The sequence below is a fragment of the Squalius cephalus genome, assembly GCF_949319135.1.
Source record: "Squalius cephalus genome assembly, chromosome: 5".
NCBI classification, from domain to species: Eukaryota; Metazoa; Chordata; class Actinopteri; order Cypriniformes; family Leuciscidae; genus Squalius; species Squalius cephalus.
The window spans coordinates 25,699,090-25,721,912 of record NC_137126.1 but is presented as its reverse complement, the minus strand read 5'-3'; the positions used below and the strand labels follow the sequence as shown (position 1 = coordinate 25,721,912).

General features: G+C 37.1%; 1 protein-coding gene across 2 annotated transcripts; it reads right to left on the bottom strand.

The window, feature by feature from the left end:
• Window positions 1–1,779: 1,779 nt before the first annotated feature.
• mtmr12 (myotubularin related protein 12) lies at window positions 1,780–22,605 on the bottom strand. 2 transcript variants are annotated; one of them, XM_079873186.1, is made up of 17 exons: window positions 22,305–22,605; window positions 13,515–13,572; window positions 11,920–12,059; window positions 10,323–10,395; window positions 10,071–10,207; window positions 9,867–9,954; window positions 8,157–8,280; window positions 7,661–7,730; window positions 7,434–7,531; window positions 6,956–7,080; window positions 6,745–6,823; window positions 6,587–6,657; window positions 6,155–6,324; window positions 4,918–5,094; window positions 4,505–4,663; window positions 4,209–4,259; window positions 1,780–2,771 (listed from the first exon to the last, which is right to left on the bottom strand). In XM_079873186.1, the coding sequence occupies exons 1-17, from the start codon at window positions 22,527–22,529 to the stop codon at window positions 2,199–2,201; spliced, it is 2,418 nt and encodes an 805-aa protein (XP_079729312.1). In that variant the 5' UTR covers window positions 22,530–22,605; the 3' UTR covers window positions 1,780–2,198. The 2 variants fall into 2 exon arrangements, with proteins under 2 accessions (XP_079729312.1, XP_079729313.1); XM_079873187.1 differs by lacking the exon at window positions 4,209–4,259 and having other exon boundaries at window positions 22,305–22,600.
• Between the last annotated feature and the right edge of the window lie 218 nt (window positions 22,606–22,823).

The window sequence follows — 22,823 nt, the reverse complement described above, 5'->3', positions numbered from 1 at the left end:
TTTTTCTAGTTGTAATTTCACAATTAGACCCATAGAGGGGGGTACAAAAATAAACGTGAAAAAATTCAGCTAGGTGCCAAGGCAACATTTCTCATTTTCATTCAAACAAACTGTTAAATGAAACAAAAACGGAAAATATAAAACGAATATGAATAAATATAAACTATAATAGTATCTCAATGACACTGGAATAACACTGGTAGCACACTGTTTTGAGACAGACTTTAACTGGTACCATTAATAATAATTTAAATATTTTGTATTTAATTTTTTAGGTGACTTTCCAAGTTGTACTTTCTTTCCAGCCTATTTTGTTTTTCTATATTTATAAATGTGCACTTTCAAGAGAATCAATCACAGAATAACAATCATATAAAAATCCCAAAAAAGAAAGAAAAAACATTTGTCAGAACCATTTGCATTAAAAGTTACTTTTTACAAGAACTGATCATGATCACAAATCATTGATCTAATCTTTTATTTCAATCATATTCTCTGGACAAAAAGAGCAAGTTACATACTCCCATGTGCATACATAAAAGTATTTAATGCTACTTTTACATGAAAATTATAATTTGAAGTAAATAGTCCAAAATAAGCCAAACTCTGATAATGTGAACTCTAAAGTTGGTTACAGAAAAATACAAAACAATTATACAGTAATAAGTTTCTTATCCAGCTCGGATCACTTGTCATACACAAGAGCAGTGCTGAACTGAAGTGAACAGAATCAGATTAACAGCTGACTGACTGTTCAAGTAACAGTGAATTACTGGCAAAGGAGCAGTAGTGCAAAACAAGGGTGAAAGGGTTGTAGGAATCTGCTTTCGCCACACCTTTGCTAACAAATAACAACTCAGTGCAATGCTTACATCAGTTTCATTACATTACAATTATTATGGGGTGGAGGGGAAGGGCAACAGACATCGAACAACACAACTTAGTGCCTGTTGGTTTGTGGCAGTAGTTCTGCAGGCACCAGTGAAAAGAAAATAAGAAGAATGTGCACAAATGCAGATACAGTATGAAAATAGCTTATGCCTTAATAGTTATATTTGCAAAGGCTTGCAGTCTACTACTGGATGAGGATTTACTCTTAAATTGGTCAGTTGAATCTTGCTGTGTAAGTGCTGATGGAAACTTTCTTTCACATCCTGTGGTAATGTCTATTTGCATGATGCATTTGTCATCATAAGAAAAAACAGAGTTACAATTTAATTGGAATGATATTAATATTCAGCTTTGTGTCCTTTAAAAATGTCCCATACTACCAATTACAGCATCTAAGGTTCAATAAAATGAGTCAGCCGGTCATCGGACGGATAAGAGTCACACAGTGTACATCATACAATAAAGCACTGAAACTCTGAGACAGCTGATCTCATATATTGTTCTCTACTTCCTGTTTTCTTACAAAACAAAAGCCATGTACACATTAAACATGTATATACCCCAAAGGTTGACATGGTATCTGAAAAAAAAAAAAAAAAAAAAGAAGAAATCACATTGGTCCATAGTAAGCATAGTCTAATCTTCAATAGATTTTAAATGCAACAGTAACAATAATATACTTGTAGATGGCTTCACACTATTTTCATTGCCTGACCTTTTTTAGACGCATCTCACTGCCATAGATAGCTGAAAACATGCTAGAGTGAACCAGAGTGCATGGATGTATCAGAAGTTATAATATGTGAGAGGTCAGAAAAGTCAAATGTATTTATAACTCTTATATTCGCTATTATTCGTTCATCCATAGATCATTGGAATGGAATACTGTATGTTACTTGGTAAAGATTTTATGTAACACTGTGCACTGGAAAGGCTGGAAGTTCAGGACTATATCCTGTTCCCGTTTTGTGACGAGCAAGAGGAAAATGCTAGGTGTTGTTCCATTAAGAACATCAAAAACAACAACAACAACAACAACACTAAAATAAAAGAGCTTAAATCCAGTTTGAAGGCTCATATTGTTTTCAATATAATAGGGCACAATTGGTTTGACAAAAGCCTATTTTCCTTTCCAAAAGGACCCGCTTTAGCGCCAAAGGCACTTTAAGCACCATCATCAGGATTTTAATCTGGATCTGATGAGGCCAATATAATCCTGATTTATATTATAATTATAATTTAATAATATATGGACAAATATTTAACATATGGGTGAAAACAGACTCCCTGTTAAATCAAAAATAAACCTAACTGGCCTCATCCTCCTGACTAGCTAGGTTGTCAGTTACCATAAGGCTTTGCATTAGACCTGTAGGAATGATGGGCTTGAAAGATCGGTTGCGGCTGTAAGCGAAGGGGAACGAAGATGACAATCGTCCTGAGGAGCCGAACGAGAGGAGCCGGTGCTGAAGGTGTGGACGGTGATCAAATTTAGCAGCTTGCGATGTGTCTCTCTGCTCCAGCACACGTTTCAGATCCTGCACCTGACTTAGAAGTTCCATAAACTTGGTCATGACGGCCATGGAGCCTCCGCCCTGGATGTGCACCTCAGGTATCCAGCGCACGTAGCGCTGCATCCAGACGTGGACAGCCGGTCCGTCCAGACTGGGGAGCAGGAGGCCGTGATAGTCCAGAGGACGCTGTTGCCAGGACTCGTAGAACTCACGGGTGGCGGCCACAGGGGAGTCAGGAGAGCCCATCCAGCGACTGATACGCTTCACTCGTAGCATCTTTTTAAGGCTGTCGGTCTCATCCTTAAAGAAACCTTTCTTGGGTGGGGTTTTGAAGGCTGAGCTGGGTAAGGATAACTGTCTTTGGTGCTGTACATTTTAAAATAAAAAAACTATTTAAATATTAGTCTGCAAACAATTTATGCACAAAACGAACTCAACTTAGATATTATTCAATATGAAGAGCAAAGTCAGAAAAACAAAATAAGCCAAAGACACAAAATTAGGGCAAAATTGGGTAAGATGCCCACCTCACCTTTCATTTTCCTCAATCAGCATTTGTGAGATTTATTCCATCTGACATAGATTTGTATGGTAACAAATAGTTTTTTTTTATTTTGAAGCAAAAGGTAAAAAAAGTGGACAATTGGGTGTTTTTATTAATTAAAGTAAGTTTTCTTCTGAGTGAAATGGAAATAATAATAAAAAACTAGGGCGGGAAAATCATTTCATGTGTTCACATGATTGTTTTTTATTTTTTTATAAAAATATTAATTTCATGGATAAATAATTTATAATAAACACGGCAACAATCCATAAACAATATAAATTGTCAATTTTGATTTGGTGACTAATAATAATTATAATTCATTAATAACTCCATGGCTTATATGTAAATGTATTATTCATCATAAGGTGTAGGCTAACTCAGTGGCATCACTTGATCTAAATTCATAGTTTCTTGCTATTATTATCTATCACTTTTTAAGAATTAAAAATATAATTTTTAAAAATGTTCAGTATTTTAGATTTTGTCTGTACATAATTCAGATTAAACAGTGCAATTCAGATGTCACTAAGTGAGATTCTGTTATTTGATTTCTCTATCATTATGCAATAATTCAAGTAATTCTAAAAATGTATTAACAAATATAGAATATTTAAATTAAAGTAATTTTAAAACATCAATCATTATGTTTTACATGATATCAGATGCATTTTTTAGCGTTATTAAACCTTTATGTTATTAACTGTTATTTTTCTTAATAATATATTGGATGATGCATCATCATCCTGTACATGTTGAACTTAATTCTAAATATTACAATTTAGCAGTAAATTAACACTGTTCTTAATTGGGGGCGGGGCATCTTTCCCTACATTATTAAATTATGTAAGGGCCTGTTTACACCTGGTCAGATGGCGATCCGATCGTGAAAATACCAGGTGTAAATGTCCTCCGAAACGCTTTCGAGACCGATTTAAATCCGATCGCTCAAACCACTTCAGCAGATGATTAGAGATGCATTTCAGATGAAACTGGACAAGTGTAAATGCATCTGGTTGTTGAAACCACATTTGTAAATTTTACTCCTCTCAAAACGGTAAAAAATAAACGTGTGAGCGCGTGTTATAGGCTATATGACATGTTCTAGCCAGATGTGACAGCGCTACTGCAACACGCATCGCTTCAGTATCTCTTCAGCAAGCCGACGTGAAAACTGCTGCAAATGAAACTGAAAGCAAGTCGCAGACGTTCAACACACAATCATCTTCATTAAAAGTAGTGAGACTAAATTATCTTACCAGTCCTGACGGCGCTCTCTCTCCTATTGTGGTCTTTGATCTTGAAATTAGCTGATGATAAATAAAATGCAGCTCATATCTGTTACTTTCGTTGACGTGATTTCCGTTAAATTTGCATATAGCCCGGGAATTGTAGATCGGATTTATATTGGTTTTGCGGAGACAAATTTATGTGGCTAAGTGTAAATGGAACCGTTTTAAAGAATCAGATTTCAATCAGCAAAAACACAGGAAGTGACCAGGTGTAAACAGGCCCTAAAACGGGTAAGAGATAGTATAGCATTTCATCCTCTCACCTTGGGCTTGTGAGGTTTGCGTACAGTCTTCTCATGTTTCACCTTCTCTGAATACAGCGGGTTAAAGAAGAAATTCTGGGCCTTGCTGTCAAACTGCACAGACCAGTCCCACACTGTAGGGCAGCTCAATGTGCCGCTTTGTGCAAGTGGTGACTCAGCCTGCCAAGACAAATCAAGCACAGGCAGTCAGCAGGAGGCGTGCCGACTGCATCAGGGAGGCAACGGTCACTAACTTAAGTACACGTAGACTAATGACAGCGTTTCAGAGGGCTGACAGTTTTCTTTTGAGCCACTGTACTTCTATAGAGGCCTCTAATACTGTTCATCAGGCAGAATGGTGAATGCGGTACTCTAAGCTGCAATCACAACATCAAAATAAAATATTTAAAAAACATAAAATACATAAGTTCTACCTTCATAACACTTTCTCTGTGGTGGGCAGAGTTGAACAGAAAGGTGCTGAAGACTGGCACATGAACACTGTCGGACAGCACAGTCAGGTAAGTCTCTGAGAACTGGAAAGCCGGGCTGTGCTGGTGAACAAGCTGCCACACACACTCCAGGAACAGGAGGAAGACTGGAGAATGACACTGTGCATTGAGAAACAAGAATCTAATTAAAAAGACAACGAGGATGAGAACAGATCATCAATCATTCATCATTAAATGAACGATTGTTGATCGCTAAATAAATCCTAGTAGGGAGACCAAGATGGTCTCATTCTGAAGGGACGTATTTTGCAATTCATATTTTTCATGTTACGGCACATCCTTATCCACCTTATTTTGCAACACGGAAGGTCGGCGCAGTGCACGCACGTGGAGTACAAGAAGGCCGCCTCGGCGTGGGCCAGGCCCAGGCAGGCGGCACAGTACTCTTAGGTGTGGGGCGGGTTGATGGGGCCCACACAAATCCTGCAAAGGTTAGCCATCGGATGCGAGGAAGAAAAGGTAACTAGTCCTCAGGTGCAACTTCAACGATGACAGCGTGAAGAAAGAGATTCTGACGCAATTGTCGTGCCCACACATTTTATATTGCCCGCGCAACAATTGGCCAGCTGTTCCAAGCTGGCGTTAGCCCATAAGATTTATGGAGACAAAAGTGGAGAAGGGAGGAGTTCCCGCTCTCGAAAGGGAACGCTTAACCATCTTGTTTTGTTTTTTGTTTTTTTGAGAGGTGATCTAAATATTCGTGGCTTGAAACAGATGGAAAATTGACAGGCCTGTGCTGCATCTGTTTTGCTCTCCAGGTCTCCTCACGAGTAGCGTGACTAAAAACTATGAATAGTGACTGGTTGACTGTATATTATGTATATCACATGGTTACTTAGCAAACAGGTAAATAAAAGGACACTGATTTTAGTTTTTTTATATGACAAGAAAAAGTCTGCAGGATGGAACAAAAAACATGATACTAGTGCAGGAGATCGGTTGAACGGGCAAATGTGAAATGCTAATATTTGAGGATTTGTTCAGTAATCTTCATACACGAGTCATTAGACATGACATGATTTTACAACCTCATAAAAGACATGTTTGCAGGAAAAAAAGCCTTCAGAGGTTAAGAATAATACAAATAGGAAAATATAGAACAGTAACATTTCCACAAAGCCTCTGAAGAAACAGGCAAGAATGAGCATGCAATAATTACCTCCTTGTCTTTCTGATGGAGGTGATTACATCGATCCAGGAAGGCATGGCAACCAGCCACCCACTCCTTCTGCACCAGACTCTGGAAACCCATCAGTGTTCTGTAATAAGGGTCCAGCATTATCTGAGCCAGGCTGGAGATCACACAGCACAGATCTGTTCCCTCTTCCTCTGCAATCAATCAATAACAACTAAAAACATCAGGGGATACAATCTCAAAGTCGCAAAGATCGATCCATCGAGGTTTAAAAGTACTTTATTTTTTAAAGGTGAGGTATTGTAGTTCTCTCAGACACTTTAACCACCTCCAAAAAAACAGGTGGTCCAATCCCAAACTCACACTATTCGCCAACATGTCAGATTGTTCAAACAATCAAAACAATGTATTGAAATCACAATACAAGTCAATATAGTTTAAACATGGTTGACTTACCGGTTATAAGGACATTTGTGTTGTCTTTATCAATACATTCAACCACCTCTACTGCTTTGTGGAGACATTGTCTGTTGAGGATATTAAATAGTTTGTTAATAGTTTCATAGACATACTAGTAAATCACACAATTTAATATTTTATCAATGTAAGCTGACCTAATAATGTCTAGCCATCCTGAGCTTTCAAGGGAAGAGAACCATTTCACATCTGACAACCAAAAATCGGTTGAATTATCTATAAGAGACAAAAAATGTAATTGAGTCATTATAAAGTGACTGCAAACAAAATACCCATCATTTCATTTAATATTTGAGGATTTGTTCACATTTCCTTATAAAAGAGACTTCAGTGTATTCTGTGACTCACCGATAAGAAAGAATTGTTTGAACTTGTTATATGACTGCTGGATGTCTAGGATCGTAGGAAGGGATTCTGAGAGGTCCTCTGTTTTTACAGAGTAGAGGTAATTATGTGCGACTGCATTTATCATTCTGCAAAAGAAGGGGGGAAAAACAGAATTTGTCAATGTGAAGGTACCAGTAACAGTGAAAATAAGACAATACTTTATTTTTATTTTTTTATTTGCTGTGAACACCATGTTACATGACTATTTTTTTTGCTGTGGACACCATGTTACATCACCAAAACACAAAAAGGTTATATTGGTTCATGCTGATGGTGTCTAGAGCACTACTAGATAACATGCATGTTGTTCTTTGATAAAGAACAGTGCCCTTGAGTGTCAGCACCTAAACACACAGAAACTCAGGGCACAAATAACCATATCACAGCAGTTTGGTTGATTCCAGAGGATAAATATGAGTCAAAAACTGTAATCCATTACGTGTCCAAGTGCTTTTGGAAATCCACTTCTTCCTGTGTCATAGGTGGGAAAGATGCTTTGAAGAGAGCACAACCACTGTGATGAGACCAACACCAGATCTAAAGAGGAAAATAACAGGCAACTGACCTCAATTGCATTCAACAATACAAATGACAACTTGTATACAAATGCCAACATTACAATTATAATAACATTCCTAAAATTATTTAAATGTTTATAAAACTCACTGGCAATCCCTTCCCTTGATAGCTGAATAAATCCTCTAGTGCTGATGGGATGACAAAGTACTTCGGTAACCTAAAGACAATGTCAGCGCAGTGATTTTGTTAGATACATTTATTTCACTTTAACATTTTCAACGTGTGACATGCTATAGATCACAGAAAACAATTTTGCTAATTCTTTTATAATTAATATAGATGCATGCATTTGATCCTTTTTGGATAAATTTCTTTTGAAAATTCACATTTATTCACTGCAGGACTATTTAACTTCTAAAAACAGACTAAATAAGTTACATCACCTAAAACTATTTACAGTAGTTTTGAACTACCCAAATATAAACACTGTAGGATTGATCAAACAAAAATCTAGGTCAGTAGCACATAAAGACTATGATAGATTAGAGATTAGAGATCTTGTTACGGAAAATGCACCGTGTAATAAAAACAGTAGTAAGACTTTATCAGACACTTTATAGCCATCAACAACAACATTAAGTACCTTTGAGAGAGCTCAAAGTTCTCATTTTCTGTCACTAATCTGCATTTCGCTTTAGTCCGTTTCATTTCCTGTGTCCAGTCCTCTGGTGACTCAAACATAATAGTCTCCCGTTTCCTTTGCATTTCTGCAAATACAAAAAGCATCTTGTGTTGTTCCAAAGTTGACTAATGAGAGTTAAGCTATTTAAAAACTAAATAAAATGATCCTTCATTCTAAAACTAGTCTGATAGTCCAGGGGGCAAGTGTGAGAGAGTTTCGAATCAGTTGTTGGAATTCTCACTCTCTCTACCGACCAGTGCAGTGTTGTCACCAAATCTTAGAGTTGTTGATCCCATACAGGGCTTGACATTAACACCCGCCAACCCGCCAAATGCGGGTGTATTTCAGCAGTGGCGTGTAACGCAGTCACTCCTACTAGCCACTTTGGCGGGTTGAATTTCATATATAATACATTTTTAATTGAAGTCTTTTGAAAAGCCATCTGAAATAATAAACTAAGTGCAATGTAGTGTTGTCAAAAATATAAATCTTTCGATAAATAGATACTGAAATATCCAAAACGCATCCAATACTCATTTTCCGCAGAATAGATACACAATACCAGCTGTGCTTTCTAGCTCTCACATCTCTCCAACAGCGAGTTGACACACAAACCCGCCTCCCTTCACTCACTCGTTTCATTTGCTCCGGATGGATATTGTTGGTGTTACAGGGCTTGAATTTCAGCGCATTATTTTACTTATTCAGGCAGATTTTGTGCTCACACCCAAAGTGTGCACGCATAAAGCCGCCTCTCAGGACTATATGGAGTTATTTTTTGCTGCCAACTGCGCTTCAACAGTCAAAATACACACAAAATAATGTCAAAATGCCGGTCTTGGCAAGTATTCACGTAAACGCAGTCAGTTGTTGAGAAAGAAAACACAACAGTGTAACAGTATAATGGATCCATGCGCCAGGTCTTAAAGTGACAGCACCCATAATTTGGCAATGTACATGTTGCCAAATTATGAGATAGTGTTAAAAATATCTACATGGCAGTTTTTCCTCATGGTATCGATGTCAAAATTGTGGCCAGTGAAAATGCTGAGTGGCTAGTAACTTTGGAAAAAGTTAATGTCAAGCCCTGATCACATACTTATGTTTTTCAACAAAGTTTGTCATTAACTTTGCTATCTATCTGACAATGAAGACTTGGGATATTTTAAAAAGCATCTGTTACAAATTAATAATGCCTTGTTTTTCTTCTCAAATTACTGCAAATTAAATACCAGGTCATTCTTGTGATTTAATGAAAAATATATATATTTTCCTGATACATATAAATCCTTGTTGATCCACTAAAAATCCAGAAAGAAGATCTGGAATATATAATGTCTATAAAGAGAAACTGACTGTTGTTCTTGCAACCATCTGTTGAATTCCAGTTGCATAGACTATAATCAGAATTTAGCAGCTGGTGCTAGAAGTCCAGTGCTGGATGCATGTCTGCATTTCAGATGTGTGCAAAGTTCATGTTCTGCATTAGTGTGACTTCAAGAACTTCTCATGGTGATGTTTTCCCTAATGTTGCATTAGTGGTTACATGTGCTTATTGGATTATCAGATAATTGATACACAGACAACAGCTGTACTTAACCAACAAGTGAAACTATGGAAAGTAACAATAGTAACAAAATGAAAGCCTCTAATATGAGCTAAAATCTGTACCTGGGCTTGGTGTCCCAGCATAGGAAAAAGCAAAGATGCACTTTAGAGATTTCTCCTCCAAACAATGGTGAGCAATACCCTGAAAGATCTGACAAAAAAAATTAAAAATAAATAAAAATAAAATAATAATAATAATTGCACAAGGAAATGTGTAACTCTTTTTAAAACGTACATACATTTCAGTCCTCATGTTAAACAAATTACCTTTTTGGTATCTTCCTCCTTGGTGTATGTTAGGCAGAACTGAAAGACGCGTAGATCTTTACAGTGAATTATTATTTTGGATGGGTATTTGTTCTTCACAAGGCTTCCTGTTATCAGTTTCCTTTTTTCATCATAAACTTTACAAGAAATGAAACGTTTTTCAGAACTCAAACATTCAAATAAAAACCTTTACCTTTTAAAACATTAACAGCTCTATAATCATTAATGATAAAAAGTAAAAACGATTATTACCACCATAGATGTGATCCACACACATTAATGGAATGTCATTTTCTCCATAGAGTTTGTTCTTAAAGGTCTTGGACTGGAACAAAGGTGAGTGACACAACAGCCTCTTATTGAACTTTCACAATGCAGACAATACCATAGTAAATAATGCTTGCGAAAGACAGTGATTAACAAATGCTCAGTCAGCTGTGAATGGTGCATTTTTTATACAGCACACAGTAACTAACAGGAAAGGCAGATGCTGTTGCCTTGTTCAGTGTGCTGCATCAAACTTTCACACAATATTTTATTTGGGAAATCACTTCCTGCTTAGCCACCTCCAAACAGAAATCTGAAAGTAGCCAATGAAACCTCTTGATACCAACCAACACTAACATCTGGCCAATAGCTTTCAGCAGCATTGTTTTGCAGCTTTTTACGATTACTGATTAGATTAGTTACGTCCTCATATACCGATGTTGGTCAAAAAATGAACTGAAAACAAAAATACCTGGCACTACATGAATACCTGACCATTTGAGCCTGCTGTAAGCCACTGGTTTCCCACCAGAATTTCACTGCCAGTGAGTCAGACACTCAAGTTCCTGAAATGGCAGCTAAAGTGAGAGCACTCACAGCACAGTTCCTCATGCAAGGTCACCGAGCATGCTCTTAAGACACCCAGTGTTTCAACAAAGTGTGATTCACACTTTTTCTGTTTACTCGTTTAGCTGCTGCTTTTATCTAAACCTGACTTATAAATGGCCTATCATACAGGAGCCAACAATATAAGTCGATCCACAGTACTTCATTTATTTTGGCTATAAAGCTTTTGAAGTAACAGAACCTTCCTGTACACTGTCATTTACCCAATCTCTCTATAATCTACCATTTAGGTCCAATCTTTCAGATGCACGTGAAATTGTTTTGGAATAGTATAGTATGGCAGTCAATTTAATTAGTTAATTTAGCACAATTATAAATAAAAACAATAACAACTTTTATTAACACATTTAGTCATACCTTCTGACCTGTCTGCTACTCTTACTCACTTAACCTCATCTGCATAGATTTTTCATAAAAATGTTTAATTGATAAACACCTCTAATAAATAGCATCCTTATCATTAAGATTACCATTATCTAGATCACATGTTATCTTTTCTTCAAACCACACTATGTACAAGAATGATGCAGTCTACATACAGGAAGTACATGATATTTTTTAAGCACTGTGGTTCTTTGTTCGGTAAGCCTGAATTAGAAATGATGGTTGCTTAGGTGGCTGCTATTCACTCAGTAGATGTGAATCAGCATTACATGAGACCTCTTTTTTCTGAATATATATGTTGATTAATTTTTTTATACTATGAACAGGAAAACTCTCACTTCAATTGTTTTACGTTGTGGTGAATTTGCATGATCTCATTCGTATATTTTCATATGATTTGTTTATACCCCACTGAGGGTTAGGTTTAGGGGTGGGCCTTCATGCTTTTTTCTAAAAATCGTACTTTTTTTTTGTACAAATCAAATTTTAAAATGAAATTGCCATTCGTGAAACAGTAAAACTTTCTTGTGAAATCAGGTCTTGCTTTTACAGCCCTGACATGTGTCCTTACCTTCTCTTCCTGAGTCAGCTCATCACTTAAGAACGTAACACGAAAATTGGTGCAGAACAACGTGCCAAAGACGCCACGCTGGGAGAGGTCATCTTGAGTGTATTTGAGAATGGGGTTGGCGCTACAGAACACCACTTCACCTAAGATGCAACAGATCAGCAAAGTCATGTCACATAAGCCCTGTTCAGACTGTCAGTCCAAATCCAATTTTTATGCATATCCAGTGATGTGGTGTCTTCACTTTTTTCACTGTGTGGAAGAAACGGAAAAAAAGAAGCTCATGCTGGCCTCTGTTTCTGTTGCTACTTCATTAGTTAATTTCACAACAATGAAATAGTTTTTTGTATCCCACGTTCTCAGACATTTACATAAAACACCAACATAAAAAAAAGACAACAAAATAAACAAAAATAAATATAAAAATGTCAATATAGATAAAACGTTTAAAAAAAGATACATCAGATAAAACAATTAGTACGGTAAAAAACACACAAACAACAACAACAACAGACTGTTTAAAGTGTGTAGTGCAATTACAAATATAATTTATAGATGGAAACCATTTAGGAAGTGTTCAATAGTTGAACAGCTCTAGCAACAAAAGCTAATTTTCAGTCTTGTGGTACGAGAGTAAATTGTCCTGTATCTCCTACCCGGAGGGAGGTAGTGTGCCTATGCAGGGTGAGTGGGATCTCTGACAATTTTTGAAGTTCTGCTCTGACAACTGGACAAATAAATGTCCTCAACAAATGGTAATATGTGCCGATGATATTTTGTGCCATTTTGCTCAAATCGTTGCAGAGCCCTCTGTTCCTCTCTTGTACAACTACCGTACCAAGATGTGATGCAATATGTTAGTACACTCTCCACTGCACATCGATAAAAGTTAACAAGAAGTTTCTGAGGCAATCTCCTCAGAAAATAAAGACATTGTTGTGCTTTTCCAATGACAGTGGAGGTGTGTGTAGTCCAAGAAAAATCCTCTGTAATGTTCAGCCCCAAGAATTTAAAACAGGGGACTATCTCCACAGCCACTCCATTTATGAACACAGGACCAGTAGTCCAGCGCTGCAGCTACACATGGTCATATTCTAAAACACAACATTGCAAACCCCTCCATGTTGTTTTTTGGCATAGTCCTTCCAATGCAACATCATTGCGATGGAAACCAACGCAGATATTCCAGAAAATGAAAGAGAGCCATGGGACATCAGATCTGAACAGTTACGATACACAGTGTGGACAGTCAATCATTTAGATCTGATTTTAGTCGTATACACAAATAATCGGATTTGGACAGACAGTGTGAATGAACAAGGCTTTAGACACAATAATACAATGTCAGACATAAACACAATGCCAATTACAGTCTTGTTTTGTGGTGTGCAGTGCTTTGAAGAAATGCTGTATCTGCAAAATTTACACTAAATGAGATCTCTGGAAGTTACAGTCTGGATTAAAGAGCAATTATAAATCTGAATTGAAAATTACACCCAGCGTACCACTGACACAAAAATGTATTTTAGATTAACTGACAATAATACAAAGAAAAACCTGAGATAGCAGAACATTGTGTGAGGGATTTAATGTTTTACCTGGTAGCAAATCAGGATGCTTCTCCTTCTTTGGCAGGTCTTTCTCCAATTTTATTTCCTAGAGAAAACAGGAGCAATACAATTATAATATAACTGTAAACTTGATTGATTATCTAATAAAATATCTTACTAAATGGCATTTTCACAGTTACCATATTGCAATATAATGCCAAACACACCAGGTCACATTTCAAACAGTGCCAGACTCTAAGTACGTGAATAAATCTACAGGACATCTGCTCTGTAGCAAAAACTAAAACTGCTGCAAGCATAGTACAGTATAAGAATATAATAGTATTATAAGAATATAAGAAAGAGAAACCTACACTGTCATACATTACATTAAATGGATAGTTTACCAAAAAAATACAAAATAAATACATTATCTCATTTGCATGCCCTCACATTGTTTCAAACCTGTATGGCCTCTTTTATTATATTTAAAACACAAAAGAAGATATTTTGAAGAATGTTGGTAACCAAACAGTTTTGGTGACCACTGACTTCCACTGCATGGACAAAATAAATAAATAAATAAATAAATAAACACAGTGACATTTCTAAAAATATCTTCTTTTATGCTCCACAGAAGAAAAAAATCATACAGGTTTGGAATGACATGTGGGAGAGTAAATTTTACCTTTAACAATGACTTTAATGTAATATTTGAGTAATATAATATAATATAATATAATGAGAACTGAGTCAAAACTGAACAGCATCAGCACTGTACAGCAACATCAGTACACTAAGACTGTCAAGCCATAATAATTTTATCTCTGGCACTATGAATTTTAGCAGCAGCCCTGTGATATCCGCAAGGCATGCTTTGCAACTTTAAAATTTAAATGAGGTAAAATCCTTTGTTATTGGTTAGAAGATATAAAAGTGGCTGCAGATAACTGCAAAATCAAAAAACTAATGCCAGTGTGTGAAAAATAAATTGTACAAGTTCAGTCGAAATAAAAAGGATAAATAAAGGAAAGGAAGCCATCAAACATCCTGCTACCACGAAGCCAGCTGAAAACCTCAATGGGTAAAACTCACAAACAGTCCCAAGCATCTGGGACACTCCTTTTCCTAATGACTTCCTCAGGGTGAAAATATTCTCCTAAAATTTGCTTTTGAAACCTGAGATGGTAAATACACATGGTCTTGCCATTTATGCAAATGTTGCACAACAAAAATGGAATACAATGGGTCTTCATTAATATCCAGCCAGTATCCAGCCAACAAAACGGGGGAGAACGCTGTGAGATCTGACCAAGCCCCAATTTCTGATCTTCAGAAAGAGAATTAGTTGAACTCTTCACATAAGACCAGGGGCCATATAAAGCCGCTCAGAGAAAAAATGTAAGTGTATCAAAATTCTAAGAATGGTGCAATTTTAGTCTTATTCCTAAACTTAAGAATAAATGTGATTAATAAATGTTCCTGTGTTAAGAGCAGCTCCTAAATTATTTAAGAGTGCTGGAGAGGTATCCTAACCTTTTTAGGAGTAACAAGATGGCAGCAGAGAGGAGGATACCACACACTTTACGAAAAAGATATAATCTATTGGAGTTATATGATGACAGGAAGTTGATAAAACGATACAAGCTTGATAGTCAAGGTATTAATTTTGTAACTGACCTAGTAAGAAATTGAATAACTTCTCCCATTATACAATTCAATGCTCTAACTGCAGAAATTAAAGTATTAATGACATTTTTTGGCACCTGGACAAATGCAGCAGTGCACCAGTGATGACTTGGGCTCATCAGTCCACAGTGAGCAGAAAATACCACACCAAACATACAGTAGTGGCCAAAAGTGAAATCTGGAGGGGATATTTGTTTTTAATGACCCTACAAGTTCGATTAATCAATCAAAATATGAGGACATTTTTTTATTTTAAATATCAGGGAAGATCAAAGCTCTAAACTGGGTCAAGGTATTTATCTAACTAAATTATTTGGAAAAAAGGCAAACTACAGCTAAAGGTTTTATTATACTATGCAAAAAAAATACAATGAAATTTAACAGTGTCTGAAACTGTCATTTTGCCTAAAGCGACAACATTTACATATGGCAGATGCTTTTTATCCAAAGTGACTTCCATTGCATTCAAGGTACACATTTAATCAGTTCAGGTATTCCCTTGGATTTGAACCCATGACCTTGGCGTTGCTAGCACCACACTGTACAGTTTGAGCAACACAAAATCTTCTCATGTTGTGCTCCAAAGAAAAGAGAAAGTCATACAGGGTCCGAACAACATGAGTAAATGGGTCATTGACGAATAAGGTTTTTAAAAGTGTAAAAAAAAATAGAATGGAGATATAACTATATTTGAAACCATTTTTTAGTTTACTTAGTTTTTTTAGTTTAAGATTTTGTGGTTTGTACAATCAATTAACACTGTTTTTTGTCATTTTTTACAAGATGGAAAAAATGTCACCAAAAAAGTCATTCGGTTTAACCACTGATTTGAAAGTTAAAAACTGATTTGACATTGATGTTGAGATAGTATATAGTGTGTACCACAGAAGAAATATTAAAACAAATTATCACTGATCTCATAAATGTAATCATTTACTGGACTACTCTAAACACTCCAAACATATTCAAGTAAAACATTGCACAGGGAAAGGAGAAAAGGGGAAATGTAAATAAAAGAGCCTTATCTGCTTTATATTTGTATTATTGTAGTTCCTTTAGTTATTAAAAACAAAATTATTCCATTTAAATATTATATCGGTTTTACCGAATGACCTTTTGACACTTCAAAATCTTTAAAATACCTTTATATGTAGTAAAATATAATTAAAACCTTTTGGATTCAGTAAAAGAGATCAAGTTGTACTACCTTACATACTTTGGATGTTATATATTTGTTTTTTTATTATTATTAAGGCCTTTGGACAAAAAAAATGACCTGTCACGTCATTGACCCAAATATAATGACAGTTTTTTATTTTTGAGTGAACTATCCTAGTCTACTACACCTTTAATACTTAATTATTTTATAGTATTGTAATGCTTTCATTTACTAATCTCTCTAATACAATGGATGAAAAACATTGATAAAATAAGGGGTTTACCTTTATATTGTTTCAATATGCAGTAAAACAATTCTTACCATCATGCTTTCATTAATGAACAACAAGAACTCTATTGTCCCTCAAGACACAACCCATGACATCGGTTATAAAAGGACGTCCTGCTCGCTCTCTGCCTCTCTCTGCCTCTCTCTGCCTCTCTCTCTCTCTCTCTCTCTCTCTCTCTCTCTCTCTCTCTCTCTCTCTCTCTCTCTCTCTCTCTCTCTCTCTCTCTCTCTCTCTCTCTCTCTCTCTCTCTCCTCTCTCTCTCTCTCTCTCTCTCTCTCTCTCTCTCTCTCTCTCTCTCTCTCTCTCTCTCTCTCTCTCTTCTCTCTCTCTCTCTCTCTCTCTCTCTCTCTCTCTCTCTCTCTCTCTCTCTCTCTCTCTCTCTCTCTCACACACACACACACACACACAGCAACTTTCTGAAAACATAATCAAGAAAGGACTTCAAACACAATCACATGTCAGAGGCAAGTGAAGACACTCGTGAGTCGTGTCAATAAACATAAAATCGTTCAATAACATGGATAACTATTAGGCGGCGAGCTACATAGGCCTACCGTGCACCCCCCCCACCTCCCAACAAAACCATACTTTTTTGAAAGGTCTGGATGTGTAGAATATGAATCTGAATGTTAACATTGAAAATTTTGGGTTGCACTACCTGTTTTAGCCCTGTGAATAGGGAAACCCTAAAAAAACGATTTTAAGCAATTTTAACACATCGAGATTGTCCTAGTCAATCAGAACAGCTTTTAGGTGACCCAATACACACTCAAACTTAACATATGATGACTTAGGTCAAATACCTACCATGCTGCTTATTGGTAGGTGTCTAAAATTAACATAGGTAAGGCTTTATGTCGATATAATGAGCCCATTTCATGTATAGGCCACGACCTAGATTCGCCTATCATGCACCCCAACCCCCTCCCCTGAAAAAAAATCATGCTTTTCTGAAAGGTCTGTATGTGTAGAATATGAATCTGAATGTTAACATTGACATTGTTGGGATACACTAACTGTTTTAGCCCTGTGAATAGGGAAACCCTAATAAACGATTTTAACACGTCGAGATTGGCCTAGTCAATCAGAACAGCTTTTAGGTGACCCAATACTCTTACTACACTAAATTGATAATTACTTTAAATAGTTGTTTTTAATTATTTTTAATTTAATATGGTTAAGGCCTTGTATGGATATAATCAATCAAGGACCATTTCCATAGCATCAGTTAATATGCTAACGTGCTAACATTCCAACCCTCATTACCCTTTCCATCGAAGTAATTTCATTGACAAATCAGAAACCTGTCTGGGTTGTTCATCCAATGACAAAATAAGATATTTTTTTAATTTTCATTAACAGTTTCCTCTGTGTCAGGCAGACTGTCCTGAAAGACTGTTCTTACTCACACAGACAGATACCCCAAGTCTGCATCCTCTGCCTATACAGCAAGAAATTTGTTTCACTGAATTGCTCGATGTTTGAATATTTTAGTTTACAATTTAATATAATTGACCCCTCTTACTACACTACATTGATGCTTACTTTAAATATTTGTTTTTAATTATTTTAGATTACATTTGATAGATTGATAGATATATACTTTATTCATCCCAAAGGGAAATTTTAGACGTCCAGTAGCTTATACACACACACACACACACACACACACACACACACACACACACACACCTCACACACATAGATAATCTAGTCGGTTATGTAGTTGGTTTCTTCAACATAGTTGAACTGCTCAGTTATGCCTGAGTAAAGACATGAGTCAGTGGGCCAAGTGACTGCAGGTCCTTCAAGGCATAGGGTATGTCATGGGACAAAACCAAAGTCCAGATGCATTGTGCATGTCCCTGGTCTTGTATATAGACCACTCTTGCAATTATGGGCAAACGTAGATTCTGATGCAAGATTAGCCAGAATGAAAGAAATACGTGACAAGAGATTAGCTGAACCACTGGAATCTGCTCACAGAATGACTGTAACCTGTGAACTTATACCAGACACTATTACAGAAGGTGATGGATATCACAGAGAATGCTACCAAAGATTCACCATGAATCTCAAAAGACTCGACCAGAAGCCTGAACTATTAGCAGCAAGTTCAAGGCAAAGTCAGAGGGCCTCAACTGGTGACAAGGTGCTCTTCACACCTGACTGTATATTCTGCAACTCAATTACACGGAAGAAGGTACAAAAGAAAGGGATATGGACGAATGAGGGGTTAAGAGAGTTTGAGTGTGATGGGTGGAGAACAGTCCTCAAAGTTGCAGAACAAAAATTTGATGAAAATTTGCTTCGCAGAATTAGAGGAAAGGATCTATTTGCTACAGAAGCTAAATACCACAAATCCTGTAGAGTCCAATATACACAAAATTTAGAAAAATGGAGAAGTGCAAGCAAACAAATCCAACTAGTAGAAGCTCACGGTGAGGCATTTGGTGCTGAGGCAAGTTTGTGCATCCTAGATGAGCTATGTAGATTTTGGTCAGATCAGTCAATTTCATCATTTTGTTGCTGCCGATGATTTCCTTGTCAATAACTCGAGATACAGCACCAAATGTCTCACCGTGAGCTTCTACTATTTGGATTTGTTTGGCCTTGTTTTCTGTGCTTGCACTTCTCAATTTTTCTAAATTTTGTGTATATTGGACTCTACAGGATTTGTGGTACAGTGGGGCAAAAAAGTATTTAGTCAGCCACCAATTGTCCAAGTTCTCCCACTTAAAAAGATGAGAGAGGCCTGTAATTTTCATCATAGGTACACTTCAACTATGAGAGACAAAATGAGAAAAAAAATCCAGAAAATCACATAGTAGGATTTTTAATGAATTAATTGGTAAATTCCTCTGTAAAATAAGTATTTGGTCACCTACAAACAAGCAAGATTTCTGGTTCTCACAGACCTGTAACTTCTTCTTTAAGAGGCTCCTCTGTCCTCCACTCGTTACCTGTATTAATGGCACCTGTTTGAACTTGTTATCAGTATAAAAGACACCTGTCCACAACCTCAAACAGTCACACTCCAAACTCCACTATGGCCAAGACCAAAGAGCTGTCAAAGGACACCAGAAACAAAATTGTAGACCTGCACCAGGCTGGGAAGACGGAATCTGCAATAGGTAAGCAGCTTGGTGTGAAGAAATCAACTGTGGGAGCAAATATTAGAAAATGGAAGACATACAAGACCACTGATAATCTCCCTCGATCTGGGGCTCCACGCAAGATCTCACCCCGTGGGGTCAAAATTATCACAAGAACGGTGAGCAAAAATTCCAGAACCACACGGGGGGACCTAGTGAATGACCTGCAGAGAGCTGGGACCAAAGTAACAAAGGCTACCATCAGTAACACACTACGCCGCCAGGGACTCAAATCCTGCAGTGCCAGACGTGTCCCCCTGCTTAAGCCAGTACATGTCCAGGCCAGTCTGAAGTTTGCTAGAGAGCATTTGGATGATCCAGAAGAGGATTGAGAGAATGTCATATGGTCAGATGAAACCAAAATAGAACTTTTTGGTAAAAACTCAAGTCGTGTTTGGAGGAGAAAGAACACCATACCTACTGTGAAGCATGGGGGTGGAAACATCATGCTTTGGGGCTGTTTTTCTGCAAAGGTACCAGGACGACTGATCCATGTAAAGGAAAGAATGAATGGGGCCATGTATCGTGAGATTTTGAGTGAAAACATCCTTCCATCATCAAGGGCATTGAAGATGAAACGTGGCTGGGTCTTTCAGCAAGACAATGATCCCAAACACACCGCCCGGGCAACAAAGGAGTGGTTTTGTAAGAAGCATTTAAAGGTCCTGGAGTGGCCTAGCCAGTCTCCAGATCTCAACCCCATAAAAAAATCTTTGGAGGGAGTTGAAAGTCCGTGTTGCCCAGAGACTGCCCCAAAACATCACTGCTGAGGAGATCTGTATGGAGAAATGGGCCAAAATACCAGCAACAGTGTGTGAAAACCTTGTGAAGACTTACAGAAAACGTTTGACCTCTGTCATTGCCAACAAAGGGTATATAACAAAGTATTGAGATTAACTTTTGTTATTGACCAAATACTTATTTTCCACCATAATTTGCAAATAAATTCTTTAAAAATCCTACAATGTGATTTTCTGGACTTTTTTTCTCTCATTTTGTCTCTCATAGTTGAAGTGTATCTATGATGAAAATTACATGCCTCTCTCATCTTTTTAAGTGGGAGAACTTGCACAATTGGTGGCTGACTAATTACTTTTTTGCCCCACTGTATTTATTTTCTGTATCAAATATTTGGTAGCATTCTCTGTGATATCCATCACCTTCTGTAATGGTGTCTGGTATAAGTTCACAGGTTACATTCATTCTGTGAGCAGATTCCAGTGGTTCAGTTAATCTCTTGTCACGTATTTCTTTCATTCTGGCTAATCTTGCATTATATCCATAATATATTTTATAAAGGATATTATTTTATATCCATACAAGGCCTTAACTATATTAAATTAAAAATAATTAAAAACAACTATTTAAAGTAACTATCAATGTAGTAAGAGGGGTCAATTATATTAAATAAAGATGGGGAGGGTGAGGAGTTTGAATGTTGGGATGTTGGAATGTTAGCACGTTAGCATATTAACTGATGCTATGGAAATGGTCCTTGATCGATTATATCCATACAAGGCCTTAACTATATTAAATTAAAAATAATTAAAAACAACTATTTAAAGTAATTATCAATTTAGTGTAGTAAGAGTATTGGGTCACCTAAAAGCTGCTCTGATTGACTAGGCCAATCTCGACGTGTTAAAATCGTTTATTAGGGTTTCCCTATTCACAGGGCTAAAACAGTTAGTGTATCCCAACAATGTCAATGTTAACATTCAGATTCATATTCTACACATACAGACCTTTCAGAAAAGCATGATTTTTTTTAAGGGGAGGGGGTTGGGGTGCATGATAGGCGAATCTAGGTCGTGGCCTTGAAATGGGCTCATTATATCGACATAAAGCCTTACCTATGTTAATTTTAGACACCTACCAATAAGCAGCATGGTAGGTATTTGACCTAAGTCATCATATGTTAAGTTTGAGTGTGTATTGGGTCACCTAAAAGCTGTTCTGATTGACTAGGACAATCTCGATGTGTTAAAATCGCTTAAAATCGTTTTTTAGGGTTTCCCTATTCACAGGGCTAAAACAGGTAGTGCAACCCAAAATTTTCAATGTTAACATTCAGATTCATATTCTACACATCCAGACCTTTCAAAAAAGTATGGTTTTGTTGGGAGGTGGGGGGGGTGCACGGTAGGCCTATGTAGCTCGCCGCCTATATCTCTAGGTAGACTGGATTGTAAAGTTGAGGACTTTTTTTGGTAAACTTTTTTAAAAAATCCATAGAACTCAATTTTAGCCGTCAGTGCGAAGGCAGTCAACAGTTACAGAAATGTAACTGAATGAAAATGTGTTGTTCGTTCAATGCATTTTCCCATGTGAACGAAACGTTCACAAAAATGAGATTTCCCCATTAGTCTAAACTACTAGAACAAGTCAACATTGTCAACTTCAGCATGGCACACTAACCGGGGTTAACCCAGTGCACGACTGTCCGCTGTTTCAACTCGTTTTAGTCAAAACCAGTGTCTCCGGCTTCTTTTGAAAACAACGTAGCCTAACGTTAAGTGTATTACTACTTGAAAGCTTTCGCTTACCTCGGGTGTAACATAAGACACAAACGACGGTTTAGAAGACTTCGCTCCTCCGCTCCCCAAACTCAACATTGTGCCACAGTATCCCGCTTCCAGAGCAGTCAGGTGGAAATCCGGGACAGTGCGAACACAACTTTCCTCCCTCTCTCTTTGCACAAGCAAGCGCGGATTTCCTTTGGTTGGAAAACAAACCTGCTCTGACAGCAAACCGCGCCCATTCGACGGCATTGGCTCTTTATGGACAAACGGTCCATTTTATACTCTGGTCAAGAACAAGCCGCTTTTTGCTCATTGGATGAAGAGGCTGTCAATCTTCTGCGCTTCCTCGTTGCTGACCAAATAAGCAGTCGTATTCAAAATGGCCTACGCCCTGAAGTTAGAGGTTTATGCTTCAACATCTTTTTTGTTTTGTTTTTTTGCTTTGTGTTTGCTCATTTAGTGTTTTTTTCTCATTTTCACTCAATTCATCAGTGCACAGACTAAAGTAGTTCCTCATTAGCATAATTAACAGGAAAGATAACC